The sequence below is a fragment of the Nicotiana tomentosiformis genome, chromosome 8 (genome assembly GCF_000390325.3).
Source record: "Nicotiana tomentosiformis chromosome 8, ASM39032v3, whole genome shotgun sequence".
Lineage (NCBI taxonomy): Eukaryota > Viridiplantae > Streptophyta > Magnoliopsida > Solanales > Solanaceae > Nicotiana > Nicotiana tomentosiformis.
The window spans coordinates 46,589,499-46,606,889 of NC_090819.1; the positions used below are offsets into that span (position 1 = coordinate 46,589,499).

A 17,391-nucleotide genomic window follows, 5' to 3' on the forward strand; every position below is an offset into this window, starting at 1 on the left:
GCTCGCCGCGAAGAATTTCTACAATTCTCAAACATGTAAGCCTAGTTCGACACTACGAAACCTTAATTTCCTTTGCGAAAATTTTGCGAGGCCTTACAATAATACTGTGTATATCAAAACCAATAATCTCCCAATAGTATTGATAAAATATTTCCAGTAAATCCTTCTGGACCTTTGGCACTGTCTCCACTTAATTCAACAACTGTCCCGTGACCTCTTCTAATGTTGGATATCTGCACAATACCATATTCTGCTCTACAGTCACCACAGAAGGCACATTGTCAAGCATAGAATAATCTGTAGGATCATCCTCATTGGTAAACTGATTTTCATAGAAGTCCATAGCAGCAACAGCCAATTAACCTTGATCCTCAATCCAGTTTCTATCTCCATTAGGAATCCTCTTCAATTGTAACTTCTTCCTTTTGCCATTCACATGATTATGAAAAAAGCTAGTATTTCTGTCACCCTCAGCAAACCAAGTCATCCCAACTTTTTGCTTCCAATACTGCTCCTTTATACTCAGATACTTCTTCAATTCTGCCTGGGCCTGTTGAAAAACTATTCTATTAGCTATAGTTGGCTCCTCCTCAAACAGCATCTCCTTCACCTTTACTATGTTTTCCAAGATTGCCAACTGCTTGAATATGTCACCAAAAGTGACTTTACTCCCTTTGGTTAATGCAGCCGTCACATTCTTCAACTAATGCTTGAACATTAGAAAAGGATCTCCAATGAAGTCTGCTTGCCAATTCTGCCTCACCACCTCTTTAAAAGATTCATGTTTGGTCCAAAGGTTGAGAAACCTAAATGGTTTCACATAGTTTGCTGCTTGTTCTCCACAACTCATGAACAAATGGGCGTGATCATATCCAGTCCTTATCCACATAGTTTGCTGCTTGTTCTCTACAACTCATGAACAAATGGGCGTGATCATATCCAGTCCTTATCAAATGCTTAATCTCAATAGTAGGAAATAGATTCTGGAAAAGAAGATTTACCAATATCATATCCAATCTCTTAAAGATATATTCTGCATTAGATCTTCCATTCCACCAAGTGAATGGAATCCCGTTGTACCCTAAATCAAATAATCCACTTGAATTGATACAAAAAGCAAAATCCTCATATACAGGAGGGTACACTGGGAGACCACCAATCTTTTCATCTTCATGAAGTATCACATTAAAGTTTCCACCTACCATCCAAGGCATCTCCATGTCACTTGCAAGATAATATAAGTTATCCCCACAAATCCAGCCTCTCTAGTGTTGTACACTTTGCATAAAAGTTATCATGACATGTTGGCCAATGTCTTGATGAAACACCTTAACAGTGACCTATTGTGAAATGTCAATGATCAATTCCCATTCCACATTAGGATCAAAGAATAACCAGATCTTCCCATTAACATTTGACAAAGCAGCTTCCATATTCAACCTTCTTCTGTATCTTTGTTTGTGTCTTTGATTCTGAAATGGTTCCATCAATGCAATTACAAGGAAATTGTGCTCTCTTTGCATGTTAATCACACTAGTGAAGGCCTGTTGTGTATTTAAAAACCTTATATTCATCAAGTCTACCTTTATACCTTCATCGGATACAATATGCTGCAAGAATGCTACAGACTTCAACCAGAACTCACATTTAGAAAACTCAGCATACAACTTACGATCACGGAGGGTTTGGAGTACCACTCGCAGGTGGTCCGCATGCTCCTCCTCTGAACGTGAATAAACCATAATATCATCAATAAATACTATCACGAACAGATCTAAAAGATGGCTGGAATAGGCTATTCATCAAGTCTATAAATACGGCAGGTGTATTCGTCAACCCGAAGGACATGACAAGGAACTCGAAGTGGCCATATCAGGTCCTGAAGGCTGTCTTCGGAATATCTTTCTCTCGAACGCTGACCTGGTGGTACCCCGACTTCAAATCTATCTTTGAAAAGCATCTAGACCCCTGCAATTGATCAAAAAGGTCATCGATCCTTGGAAGTGGTTACTTATTCTTAATAGTTACCTTGTTCAGTAGCCTATAATCGATACACATCCTCAGCAAGCCGTCTTTCTTCCGCACAAACAATACTGTTGCACCCCAAGGTGAGGTACTAGGTCTGATGAAACCTTTCTCCAGCAAATCTTTTAACTGCTCCGTCAACTCCTTCAATTCGGCAGGTGCCATTCTATACAGAGGGATGGATATTGGTTGAGTTCTCGGAAGCAAATCGATGCTAAAATCAATCTCTCGCTATGGAGGAATACCTGGAAGTTCAACTGGAAACATATTTGCGTACTCTTTGACTACTGGAATAGATTGAAGTGTAGGTATCTCAGCATCTGCATCTCTAACTCGCACAATATGATAAATTCACCCTTTTGCGATCATTTTCCTCGCCTTCAGATAGGAAATAAACCTACCTCTGGGTGTCACTGTATTACCTACCCATTCAAGGACTGGCTCACCCAAAAAATGAAATCTGGCTACCTTTGCTCGGCAATAAACTGTGGCATAGCAAGCTGCCAAACAGTCCATGCCCATGATAGTATCAAAATCCATCATCTCTAGCTCAACTAGGTCGGCTGAGGTCCGACGAATACAAACTATCACCATACAACCTCAGTAAACCCTTCTAGCAATAATCGGTTCTCCGACCGGTGTAGATATCGCAAAAGGATCACTTAGTATTTCAGGCACTATACTAAACTTCCCCACGACAAATGGGGTAATATACAATAAAGTAGATCCTGGGTCTATCAAGGCATAAGCATCGTGAGAGAAAATGGACAATATACCTGTCACAACGTCTGGTGAAGACTCCTGGTCCTGTCGACCTGCTAAAGCATAAATATGGCTCTGGTTACTATCTGAACTGGAACCTCTGCCTCTGCCTCGACCTCTACCAGCCGAAGACTAAGACTCATGCCCTGAAGGAAGCACAAACATAGATGATCCTATTGCTGCACTCGCTGGTTGTGCCATAGCCCCAAAATCTCTATTTGGGCAATCTTGCATCATGTGCCCCGGATGCCCACATGTATAACAAGCATCAGAACCTGCTCGGCATTGGCCCAAGTATCCTCTACCACAGATGTCACACCGCAGCGGAAATCACCATGTCTTCCCTGAACCTCGTTGTCGCTGCAAACCCGACGCCTGTGAGCTCTCACTTGGTCCTAACTGAGTATAGCGGTCATACCTGTAACCCTGTAACTGAGGTGGCGTAGGCTTAGGTGGCCGTCTGAAGTACCGGGGCCTATAACTACCCTGAGACTGCTCCTGAGACCTGGCAAATCTCATCTTCTTACACTGCCCTTGCTCATTCCTCTCTGTGCCCTGCTGCCGACGCCTACCCCTTTCTATATTCTAGGTGAATGCCTGAATCTGGGAAATATCGATACTATCCTGCAATGCAGCGGCGGCACATGCCTCGGTGAACTCTGGGGCCAAACCTACTATAAACCTGTGGATCCTGTCCCGCATAGGACCAACTATGGATGGTGCATATCTGGCCAATGAGTCAAAATGGAGACTATACTCTCGGACACTCATATTGCCCTGCTTGAGGGCTAGAAAATGATCGACTCGAGCCTATTGGATCTCCCGCGGTAAGTACTGGTCAAGGAAGGCATCTGAATAATTCTCCCAAACAGCCGGAGGTGCATCACGTCCCCTAGACCTCTCCCATCCCTCGTACTAAAGGATGGCTATATCTCGGAGTCGAAAAGCTGCTAGCTCAACTGCCACTTTTGTCACGCCCTAACCTTGCGGAGCGCTACCGGCGCTCAACCGAGTGGACCCGGTCGAGCAAGCCTGTTAGACACTATCTACCCGACTCACCTATGATCCATAGAAGGCATACTCTCATTAGTTAGGCAGTAGAAAGTTCATACTTATAAACATTACTAAGTCATTTCATTTTGTTACATCATTGTTAAGTTTCAAAATACATACATCCATATGACTGAGCGGAACAAGAGCCCAAAACACAACATGATCCGTTGACCTTTCTAACACCCATATACAACCCACATAGTGTCTACGGAGCCTCTAAAGATACAAAAGAGAGTAAAGATGGTGCCGCCAATAAGGCCCCGGCTATACCTCAAAATGTGACCACAATATAAACAAAAGGTACAATACATGACCCCGGAATGAAATGGGGCTCACCGAGTCCACTGAGAGGAGGATGCAGCACTATCTGTGATCAACACTGTCTGCTATGGAACCACCTGCATCAATTTGAAGATGCAGCGCCCCCGGCAAAAGGGACGTTAGTACTGTCGAATAGTACTAGTATGTAAAACCAAAACACTGTCTCAATAGAATGAACAAAAATACAGGGGGAAATAGTCAAGAATGCAATATGAGCTTTAAATATTACTAAAATATCAAGTTAAGGATCACATAGATTTTTAAGTCAATTCCTGCATTATTAGGTTGGATGGTTTTTAGTGCCAATATGCCATAATCCACAATACTACCGTGTTCTTACACGGAGTTCGATCTCGGCCCGATCGGCTAAGCCATCTCATTCGAGACATCACCCTTTTTCAATCAGTCATCTCACTTCATATTTTTTTTCCATCTTTTCAATACAATGGCACGAGTGGCCCAAATTATAAAGTTATTCTTGGCGCTTGGCCGTATTTCATGATTCAAGTTCTTTTCCACATTCAAACATCAATATCATTATCAACAACAATAAGGCTTCCCATTCAAGACATTAAATTCACATATGAGCAATTTGGAAAACTTAGGCACATAGAGGCATTTCATATAATTTGGCATAACAACCTTTATTCGATCTTGACATGAAGTATCAATATTTCTAACACATATTCCACTTTTGGAACACATACTCAAATGGCAAGATGACATGATGAAGTATTTAGAATAAATATTGAACATACATCCTTCAGCACAAACACATTAGGAATAACCAATTCTATAATGATCAATTTTGGGACTTACACCAATTACATGAACACCGTGGGATTTGATTCTAAGAAGAAGGGGTTTAGCCAATATACCTTAATTGAGCTTCCTTAAACTTTTAAAATATTCCGGAATTCTTAGCAACTTCAATCTATTTTGGAAATATAACAAGTTGAACCAAAATTAGGGAGATGGTCATGATTCTAGATCATTAGAGCATATTATCAAACACTAGGTGAGCATCAATGTTTTAAGGCCCTTTGTGAAAGATTCTATCATTCCCCAACCCATTCTCTATCATTTTTAGCTCACAACCTTCCCACATACTTTAAGAATACATGCATGCAAGACAACAACCCTCATACCCAATAAGTGTCTCCCTAATTACCCCACTTTTTGTAAATTTTCGAAATTAAGAGCTAGGGCATAGATTCTTACCTCTTGGGATGAAGACCTAGGGTGCTTCTCTTGCTAATCTTCAAAGGTTTAAGCAAGAATTGAAGAGAAAGTTTTGATGAAGATTAATTTCTCCCTCTAGGACTCTCTCTTTCACTCTAAAGGTATCAAAAATACGCTCAAAATGATCTATGGGGTGTGTTTTAACGGAATAGGGTCGGGTTTAAAAACCCCAAAAATGAAGCTCCAGAACAGGTTCTGCGGTCGCATATGCGACCGCATAATGATTATGCGGTCCGCGAAATGACCGCAAAATTTGGTGCCAAAACTGGAAAGGAACTGACCAGGTCTACGGTCATTATGCGGCCCACAGACCAATTCTGCGGTTGCATAATGCACCGCAGAATGGTTCTGCGGTCGCATAGTACGGTCCGCGAAATATTTATGCGGTCGCATAATGGGCCGCAAAAATGACATTAAAATGGCCCAAAAGACTGTTCCACTCTGCGGCCATTCTGCGGTCCGCATAGTGGTTCTGCGGTCGCAGAACGGGCCGCAGAAATGCCTATTTCTGCCCAATATTTTCCTTCAACTCCCCAGGGTCGAAGAATTTCTACTTCTATTAACCTCTACGCCTACTTCGGCATCACGGAATACGAGTTTTTTGAAAAACTTTTACGGGGCCTTACATCCTCCCCCACTTAAGATCATTCATCCTCGAATGAGGATCAGGGTCCACTATTAGCACCTTATATAACTCAGTTTTTCATACCCCACATCAGCAACCCCAAATTTAACTAACTCCCCAAATTTTCAAAAATTTCGCCAGAGTTTCCTTTGTAACTAGGCCTATCCACCTGTCAGAGAGCCCAAGAATCACATCCTAAAAACATGTACACAAACCAACGATGTAATATATCTCATAACAATACCAACTGTGGCCTCATGTAAACAATATATAATCAAAAGGAACACCTTTACATTAACTGAACAAGTGATACAAAATTCGTAAGCAACAAGTTCATAAAAAGGATTACACAGCTATTCAAACAAGTAAGAACATATACCCTTAAACACTAACAACATGTTTTCCTTATGGGTTTAAATGCCAATGAGGCCCTTCCAATATAAATTAAATGCTAAAGCATTACCTACCAAAAAATATATACTTTCCCTCCTAACATAACATATAATCTATACTGGATTACCAAACAAACATCCGTATCACATGAATTTTAAAGATCTGATTCTAAAACTCATACAGGCGAACATCAGAAACATCACAACATGTTGCAAAAGCTTAAGTTTAGAGTAAAGTAATACTCCAAGGAAAGGTAAGGTTATACAACAATAACTCAGCATATATAGAGGTTTCAAAGATATCTATGACAAGATCAACTTTCTCACTATGTACACTTTACAGACTACAGCATGGAATCCCTAAGGATTTCTACAAATCATACTCCTAACAGATTATCAAGTTCAGATAACATCAGCCAGGATCCTTATAGGACTTTAGGGATTAGACTTTGTTTTAAAATTATCAAAAGAGAAAGGATTAGGGCAGTTCTAGACAGGATATATAATCAGGAACTAAACAAAAGCATGCAGCATTCAGTCAGATAGTTAAACAGTTCAAATGCAGTAACGATTCTTATGTAAACAGGGGAAACTTTACACATTTTGTAGGATTAGTTTAAGCAAAAGGTTACAGATAAGGGAAAGACACTACATCAGGATAGGTTTAACTAAAAACATAGTTCAAAGTTAGTACATGAATACATGGATGATCATGCTTCTTTTTTTTACAAGTTATTATTTGACTACGGTAGAGTAGCTAGGTTCCTTAAAGAATAAAATGCATGCCAGCTTTTCAAAGATAAATGATGACCCTAGAGATAAAAGATAAGAGACATGATACCAAGTAAGCATGCAGGTGAGGGTGTTGATTAATCAAGAAAACAATTAAGTTCAATATAACCAAATGATCAATCTTTATAACAAAGAGAAATGAAACAGTATCATGATCACATTGTGAGGAAAGACTAGTTAACTTTAACAGATGTGTATAGTAGGATTACTAGGAGAAGAAAGGAGAAGTTTAGTTCAAACAATATTAGGTTAAACAGGAACAAAAGCAACTAAGAAAATGAAAGTCCATAATAGAAACCTAGAAACAGTCTAACAAACATAAGCAGGGAAGTAGCATATAAACACTTGGAGTTCCTGTTTAAGGTTAAAGGATAGGAGATATAAACTAATACACCTTAAGATTCATTCAATAATAATTATTAGAATATAAGTTCAACTTCAAAAACTCACAAGATACAAAGATGCAGAAGGCAAGGATAAGAGTTACTGCATGCCAACAAAGCTATAAGGCTTATGTGAACATGAACATATAACAACATAAACATGTAGACTGATAGAAACTCAGAAAAAAAGATCAGCAAGAATCAATTATATAGTTTAATCAACCGTCATTTAAAGACTCATAGCAAGACAACTAATCACAAGTAGTCATTAAACTAACAGAGTACAAGTATTAACATATTAAACACCATATAACAATTGTAATATACAGAACCTAACTTAGCATGCTTGTATCATTCAAAAAACGAATAAAAGAGAAAAATGAGAGAGGTGCTGACCTTTTGCAGAGCAGCAAACCAAACAAGAGCTCTTTTTAATTGCTTAAAACCCCAGAAACCTCAAGTTTAGACCAGCGATAGTACTCAACAAAAAGAAAAGAAAAGCAGTATGAAACCTAAGGTTTAGAATCCTAAACCTCTCAGTGTTTTTGTGTGTGTTTCTCTTCAGTATTAGATAGTTTCTTTGTGATGTTAGGTGAGGGTAGATGAGAATACTAAAGGCTTCTATTTATAGTATTATTAAGGCTCTAGGGTTCAGAGAATTCAAAATAATAGCGAAAAGTGACGACAAATTGATGATGATAGCAAGATTGAGTGAATTTGAAAGAGAACAGAGGGAAACATAGTGAAGATTTTTACCTGAGAAGGGAGATTGAATCGTTGAAGGCAGAGGACCATCGGTTAAACTCTATTTTCCATAGGTCACTGAGTTTGACCTTTGGACATCGAATCTTCATGATGAACTCTGAGAAGGAACTCCATGCATGCTCTGATTTGACAAAGCACGAAGGAATATCAGAGATTTGATATTGCATCTTTGGGGTCTAGGGTTTCAGAATTCAGAGGTTTGAATTCTGTGATTGAAAAAGTAATTTGCAGCAGAATTCACGGACTTTAGGAGGCAAGAGGTGATTTCAGGCTCTAATTTGAAAGATCATAACAGAAGTTAGGTGATTTGAGCTTTCATCTTTGAGTCTAGGGTTAAGCTTTGGGGATTTCGAATTTGTGTGATAAAATGGGAATGAAATCGGCGAGATTCGCGGTTGTAGAAGACAGAAAGGATGAAATCATGGTTGATTTGTTGACCTTTCACGAATTTGTGCAAGGTCTTGTGACTGATGGAGGCTGGAGACATGAAAGACAGAAGAGAGAAAAGGGAAAAGGGGAGGCGGCTGTGAAGATGCAAATGAATTAGGGTTGCTAAGGTTAGACCGTTTGGTCTTCTAACTAAAGAGGTAAGGAAAGATCTGGGCCATTGATCTTTTATATCAACGGTCCTAACATTTTAGGACTAAAGCATTTTTGAGGCAAAATTTTGGTGTATGTTGGATTTTAGCAATCCAACGGTTGGGATTAAATAGTCTGATTGTTTAGTAATTAAAGAGAAATGAAGTGAAAATCGTGGGCCATTGATCAAGAAATGAACAACCCAAAAGACTTTGTGCTTGTTTCTGTAAGTGAGAGAAGCGAGTGATGTGGCACACTCTCATTGGCTAAGAGAGGGTGTTAGGGATCACCAAGGTGGCAAATGAGATGGGTGTTTGGACTGGGTTATTTCGGATTGGGCCTTGTCTTTGGGCTAGAAATTATTTAAATGGTAGCCACTTTGTAATTAGTTAAGAAATTGCAATTGTAGCCTTTTAGTCTTTTATCCCTTTTGAAATTAATTTGAATAAACTTAATTACTTTCAATAAAATATAGTAAAAATTATAATTGTTAAATACTACTAATTATTGCAATTAATTAATTATTTGTAAAATTACTTTACTGGGACATTAATTTTGAATTATTAAAATAGTAAACTAATTAACTATTTTAAGAAGTAATTTATTGAATTAATAATAAAACTTATGTATAGAAATTATTTCAATAATCCTAAAATAGTAAATATTATTTGTAATTACATAATACTAATACCAAATGATTAATTTTGAAACTAATACTTAAATAATTTGTATAAATAGGTATTCATTACTAGAAAATACTTTGAAAATATTTATTGCAAATTATTAAGTATAAATAAATTAATTTTAAAAGGGAGGGTCAAAATTGGCCGTCAACACAAGTGAATGTAATCCTCCATTAAAGACAACTTAATCAGGACATGTGGATCTTCAATCAAACCAATCGAACATGAACCTTTTAATTCACACTGAATTGGTATAACCTTACGCAGTTCTTGAATAACAGGCTTACCATAAGAAAACTTTCCTAGAACTACCAATTGTAACCCTTGTTGTACTATAGATTGCTTTACTTCATTCTTCTTCCACTTGATAATTAGTTCCCCGTGTAAATACTCTACTGGTTTAATAGGTACGTGGGCTAGAATTTGCATGGGAGCATTTAATGCTTTAGGTTGTAGAAGTTGTGCATCGTTTGGTAATGGATAAGGGTTTGTAATGGTTAGGGGTGACTGTAATGGAGTGTTTGACGACTAACTAGCCTCTAGTGAAGGCTGGCCAGTGGCTGGAGCACACATGAAAGCTAGGGTTTATACATTAAGCGTAGGGTTTATTCATGAGAGAGAAGAGAGCATTTTCATATTTTTGGTTATTATTACCATGAACATCCCGGCTAGCCTTCAAACACAAATCGCATAGAAATCTCGCTCTAGCCCTCCAATCACGCAAATCTAAGACAATCAACAACTAAGAAAGTCAAACAATGCTATAGTAGGCGATCCCAATCTATAAGGCTTCGATCTTTGAAGAATTTTCAAAAAAGGCAACAAAAGTCAACTTGGGCCCACGTGCCCAAATTCCGAAACCAATACCAAAACTCGATGACCCAAAACCTGCAGAGTCCAAATATGTAATTAGATTCTAAAACTGAGTAAAAATAGGTAGTCAAATCATCAAAACCCACTCTCTCAAAGTAAAGGCAACCCCTCGTAGGAAAACCCCCAAATTTTATCTCAAAATTCCATGTTTTGGGTGTTAATAATTCATGTAGATTCTTAAAATAGTACCAAAAATGAGTAAAAATCATCTTACCCCAAAGTTTTTATGAATATTCCAAGCAAAACCGCGCCTCTCCAAGTCTAGAATACAAAATATGAGAGAATGAATCAAAATCCCGAAATAGCACATAAATAAATCTGCCTAGGGGTACCCTTAGTGATCGCGACAGGCCTCCGCGATTGCGAAGCACAAAAGCTGTCACGCCCCGAACCTGGGGGGTGAGACCGGCACTCGGTGCCTCACCTATCCTTGCGTACCAACTTGCAACTAAGGGACTCTGAACATATAATGTCATACTTTGGCCATGGGACACATTGCAAGGCAATTGCGAATGATGACTAAACATTAATATAATGCTGGGTCGACAAGTCCGTCATAAATACTACAGCTGGCAAACCAACAAAATATACATAAAAGGCCTACAAGCCCAACATACTGCACTAACTGACAGGATATGTCTACAAGACTCTACTGATGGATATACTGTAATCGGAATAGGGCCCCGACCTACTCATATCATATATACATATATACACAAGATGTACATAAAGCTCTAGACCCGGCAACTCTGTAGGGCATGGAGCTTATCGATCAAGCTGAACTCGGGCAACACCTAATGAGGAGGTCTACCCGTCTGTCTGTCTGAACCTGCACGCATGAAATGCAGTGCCCCCAGAAAAGGGACGTCAGTACGAAATAATATATCGAGTATGTAAGGCAATATACTGAAAGCTGAAACTGAACTGATAATATAATAACTGAAAAGTAACTGGGAGTCAAAGATAATCTGAAGATATACTCACCTGTTGATACTGACTCAACTCTCTCAATATAATAAGTAAAATAGTTGTCCGGCCTTATAAGGGTCGGTATGTATACAACTGCTCTGTCGTAGTAGGCTCGCTCATAGGTGCTCGACCATACTAGACTCTGTATCTCGGCCAACTGGGCTCGCTCATAGGCGCTCGGCCACAGTAGGCTTGGTATATAACTTACCACCTGATCAGAGGTTGCCCAATAGGGGCTTGCCCATCGATTATAGCTCGATGGTAATGAAAATATTATAATACTGTATATATAGGCTCTCTGCTCTCTTGACTGGAAGAAAATAATACTCAATTAAATATGAAGTCCCGATAAGGAGAATGTTGTAATTTATGAGACTAGGATAATGCATATAAATTCGGAAGTATGAACTTCTCTTTATGCCTCGTTATCAAATACATATAATTATGAGATCATGCCAACATGAAGGAAGGGCTTAGCCTTAACATACCTGAGTCGATTCTCTTGATAATCTCTCTAACACACGTTAATTTCGACAAAACATGTGACGGCAAGATCGGAGTAGGGAAAAATCTGTATGATAATTTTGAGAAAGATTGCACCGTACTCCCTTATAATTGCAAAATCAAACATTTTGAACTGTTGAAGATGCTATGAAATCTCACATTGAATTCTTGAAGATGCATATTTTGGCATTTGATATATGCTTAAAGTAGAGATGCCTTTTGTTGATGTTTCATCCGTATTGTTGTACTACAAAACGTTTGGCTCCACAAGTAAAGCTCCAAATAACCATGAAGGAATATTTGAAAGTGCAAAGCTCCATACAAGGTAAAGTATTTTGTTTGGTTAGCTTCTAGGGAGGCTTGCCTTACGTAAAGAAATATTTAGAGAAGGAATTTACAATTAAGTAATCATGTGCCCTCTTTGTCGTGACCACTAGGAAGACAACAATTGTCTTTATATTTGTTGCAAGGTTTCTCGGCAACTTCATCCACATTTTGCCACTTTTTGTGATTTTAAGAGTCACTTAGTTGTTCTTATATGGCTGCCACGTTAGGGGTTAATCTTTATCCAATAATTATCCACTTAATTTCTTAATTAACTAGGCAATCTCCCATTACCCAATAATAAGAATTATCTAAAAATTACTTAAAATACTACTCACTTTTAATACACTTTATACACCTTACTATCATGGCCATGTGGTACCTTGTATGGCACTAGTCCATAAATACCGGGTATTATAGCTCGGATCATATTTTTATTCCAAAATGTCAAACTTTGACGAAATTTATTTCCTTCGATTTGCTTACCCTCTCACCTTCACGAATTTACTCATCACTTGTTTGAAGTAGCACAATACTTATAATCCCAAAATAATCTCATTCCCGAACTTATGTCGATTAACTTACGACGAAATTTTAACGTACAAAAATGCGGGATGTAACATCTCATTTCTGAGCTTTCATCAATTTATTTATGGCGTACTTTCACGTACGACAAAATGGGGTGTAACAAAAGCGACCTGCCAAACTGCCCCTTCTTCGCGAACACGAAGTTACAGCCATGAACGTGATGACCAAGAGCTCTAATGCAGCACAAACGCAGTCCAATCAATGCGAACACGAAAGCCAAGTCCTGCCTACCTGCACACCTTCGCGAACGCGAACTCCATACGCGAATGCGGTCAACCAGCCTACTTAACACTACGCAAACACAGTCCACTAGACGTGAACGCAAGAAACAAAGCTACTCCAACCCAATTCTTTTACATGAATGTGAGAGCTTCCTCGCGAACGCGATACATTACCTGACACCAGCAAAACCAACAATACAAACTCAACCGAAATAATTTGAAACTACCCCAAATCACACCCGTGGCCCCTGGGACCCCGCCCAATCATAAAAACAAGTCAAAATACCTTATACAAACTTATCCAAAGGCTTGAAATACCATAAAGAACAACAAAATGAAGAATCAAAGATCAAAATTATTCTCATAACTTTCAAACATTCCAACTTCGTTGAATGCGTCCAAACCACACTTAGACATTGTGGATCACAAAAACATTTTGCACACAAGTTCTAATAAAATAATTGAACCTATCCAAGGTTCCTGGACACCAAACAGAATTAAATAAAGTTAAAGTCAATCTCCGCTCAAACTTATGAACTCTCCAATTATTCAAATTGCCTACTTTCAACAAATAGAGCCAAAACCTTCTACGAACACCCAAATTCAAATCTGAACATACGCCTAAGTACTAAATCACCATATGAACCTATTAAAACCATCAATTCCCGATCTTGAGGTTGTTTACTCAAAATTCAAACCTCGGTCAAGTCTTCCAAATTAAAGCTTCCAAATTGAGAATCATTCTATTAAATCAATCTTGAACCACTTGAAAATCAAAACCGACCATACACGCAAGACATAATACACCATATGAAGCCACTCACTATCTTAAATCACCGAACGAAATTCTAGAACTTAAAATGACTGATCGGGTCATTACATTCTCCCCCACTTAAACATGCATTCGTCCTCGAACGTGCCAAAAGTCATTTAAAAGCCATCAAATCATTGTATAATCTCACCATACACATAACCCATGGGTGATCTCATATCACCACAATCCATATAAGTTCATTAGAACAACGCCAACCGAAGATTCTTTCTTCAACCTTAGCTTATAAGCCTTAGAACCAATTTCCAACATCCAGAATTCCTTATAAGATCTCATTCTTGTATATATATACATTGTATAAGTCTCAACAAGCTGCTTCAAGCCATAACCATATTTCCAAGATATAACCATACAGTGTACCACATAACTAATGTACTCATAATAATATCTTCAGACCACTATAGCTGCTCATAACCAAATTCGGTACCGGTAATATACCATGTATCAAACAAAACCTTCTTCCAAACCTTTACAACACTGCTAATGATGGAAAAAACATGTAGAAACTCGTAATGACTCATCAAATCAACAAGTCGTGGAGCTCTCTCGCCCGACAAGAACCATTGCCAAACTCTAAGCTAACTAATGACATTCTTATACAAACATAACTTATCCAATTCCAATTGCACTAATTCCAAGTCTAATAACCTCATCTTACCTCGTAAAAGATGATCGACCGACATGCCACACCAAATGCCACCTAGCCACACACGACGCAACACATGCACCCAACAAGCAACAACTCGACTAACCAAAACTGGGAAGAGAACCGAATGAGAGAACTATCCAACAAGTTCAACAGATACAGCCACGAAGGCACAATGCTATGAATCTAGCCCACAAGGGATAAATAAAACACACGGGATAAGCACAAGGAATCGCATCCCAACATAACTCCATTATCGCACGTAACTTGTCCACCATATTAATCCACATGGAATACTCATCGAGCCTACTCATACTCCACAAACATGTATCTCAACAGCAAACACGCGAAGTGCATGACCCTAACCATGGAGAGACGGATAGCACAGTATACCGCAGACAAAAAAAAAACACGACTAAGGTACAATAAGTAGCTCAACATCCCAAGAGCCATCTCGCTCAAATCTCGCCGCAAGGCCTTAACATAACCACATCATGTGTGTGAATAGTCAAGTAGTCTCGCAACCCATCATAGTATAATAGAGTAAAACATGAAATATATCAAGGCATGAATAACATCCATTCTACCTGATGACATACCCACAGTAGATGATACGCAAGAGTAAGCAAACCCAATTATATGTAGAATACACATTCTTATTAGGCGTACCAATGGACCCTCAAATCAATTCCAATCATCCCAAAATGGGTAAATAACCTTCCAAAAGACTACAGTAACCTATCCATAATACATACAATCAGCTGTCCAACTCTTAACACACCTTCACGATCCGCAACCAAGGAATAGTTTGCCTTTGAGAACATCCAGTCTCTAAACCTCAATAATACAGGAATCTCTTATCTGATCTCAAACTCTCCCCCTCAAATGACTAATATATCACTTATACACAATCACCTCATGAGAAGTACTCCCATAAATCTCCCGTGTCGAGTAGTAAAACCTAAACATCAACGGTTACCAACCATCTTATCTCTGTAGTAATAGTCAAGCATCCGCAAGTCAAAACACAATGTTTCTATAACACACACCCTTCTTAAAGGATACCAGATAATGCCAGCATTCTCTAAAACATCTGAAATCTTCCATGTTGTCTAAAACTCGTGAACTTCCTTTTGACACTAAACCACAACCCTGGCCATGCAATCTTAACCCCACATAGCGTTCATGCTCACATATGAAAATACCAAAATCTCATGATCAACTTTGAATCACAAGTAGGATAGTCAGTCCATCAACTAGAAACCTTCCACTGTCATGACCCAATTTCTCCCCCCGTGAACCGTCGTGATGGCACTTAGTCTCTACGACTAGGTAAGCCTAACACTTTGCGGAAATGAAACAAAAGCATGAACATTAACTACTAACAGTAACAAATATATAATAAGCAACTGAATGCCACTCGGCATATACAATTATCACCTCTGAAAAGTACAAAAGAAACATTTTCCCAAAACACAAAAACCCACAAGTCACAAGCTACTAAGAAGTCTTAACTGTTCTATACATCATTTGTACAGAAGGAAGGAAAAATGAACATAGGTAAATAGAGGGGGACTCCGGGGATCTGCGGGCGCGGGCAGATGTACCTTGAAGTCTCCAATAAGCAGCAGCGACTGCAACTAGTGATGAGGCTGGTAAGATGAACCTGGATCTGCACACGAAAAACATGTGCAGGAAACGGCGTGAGTACACTACGACGGTAACTAGTAAGTGCCATGCCTAACCTTAGTCGAGTAGTGACGAGATCAGGTCAGGGCCCTACTGGTATAAATATAATGAAATAAGATAGAATGAAATATCAAAATAAAAATAAATACGGAAATCTAACTGGAATAGAATCAATGAAAGACAACAGCTCAGAACAAAGTGATAACAACAGGGGATCTCCCAGGATACCGTCCCGTAGTCCCAAATGTAAATGTGCAGGGGGGATCTATCGGAATACTGTTCCGTAGTCCCAAAGTAAATATGCAAGACAGGGGGATCTACCGGAATACCGTTCCGTAGTCCCAAAGTAAATATGCAATACAGGGGGATCTACCGAAATACCGTTCCGTAGTCCCAAAGTAAATATGGAAGACAGAGGGATCTACCGAAATACCGTTCCGTAGTCCCAAAGTAAATATGCAGCACAAACAATAGAAATACAACTACATCACGAATTCTTACGATTTAGACTAAGTACAAGTCAAAGAAGAAGCAGGAAATTCACTAAGCATGCTGCACAGAGTTCACATAAGAATTAAGACACGTAGACATGTTGTTCTAAACTAAACACGATAATTACATATGCTAGTGTAGCTCAGTTAAGGAAGACAGGTATTTTACTTAATGAAAACGGAATTTTGCAACAATATCCCATGTACGCACTCGTCACCTCACGTATACGGCGCTCATATATCAAAAGCAGTACCAAATCCTAAGGGGAGTTCCCCCACACAAGGTTAGGCAAGCCACTTACCTCGAACCAAGCTCAATCAATCAGTCACAATGCCTTTCCCACGAATATCCGGCTCCGAGTGTCCCAATCTAGCCAAAATCCATTACATAGCATAAATATAACTACAAGAAACTAATCTAGCTAGCGAAATCAAAGCTAAGGCAAGAAATTAGAAAAACGCCCAAAAAGCCTTCCCGGGCCCACGTCTCGGAATCGGGTAAAAGTCATAAATTATGAACACCCATTCACTCACGAGTCTAACCATACCAAATTCACTCAAATCCGATACCAAAATCTCGATCAAAATCCCAAAATTCGGCCTAAGAACGTTTCTCAATTTTCCCCCTATTT

General features: G+C 38.9%; 1 protein-coding gene across 1 annotated transcript; it reads right to left on the reverse strand.

The window, feature by feature from the left end:
• Positions 1 to 358: 358 nt before the first annotated feature.
• LOC104111332 (uncharacterized) lies at positions 359 to 1,220 on the reverse strand. Its single transcript, XM_009621008.3, has 2 exons — positions 1,002 to 1,220; positions 359 to 703 (listed from the first exon to the last, which is right to left on the reverse strand). Exons 1-2 carry the CDS (start codon positions 1,218 to 1,220, stop codon positions 359 to 361), a joined length of 564 nt encoding a protein of 187 aa, XP_009619303.3.
• Positions 1,221 to 17,391: the final 16,171 nt, after the last annotated feature.

What these genes read in the sequence shown, in the direction of transcription:
- LOC104111332 (XM_009621008.3), bottom strand. Translation starts at nt 1,220, where the DNA reads ATGGAGATGCCTTGGATGGTAGGTGGAAACTTTAATGTGATACTTCAT. An exon ending in AGAGATTGGATATGATATTG is followed by an intron (nt 704 to 1,001) that starts GTAAATCTTCTT and finishes TTCAAGCATTAG; the next exon opens with TTGAAGAATGTGACGGCTGC.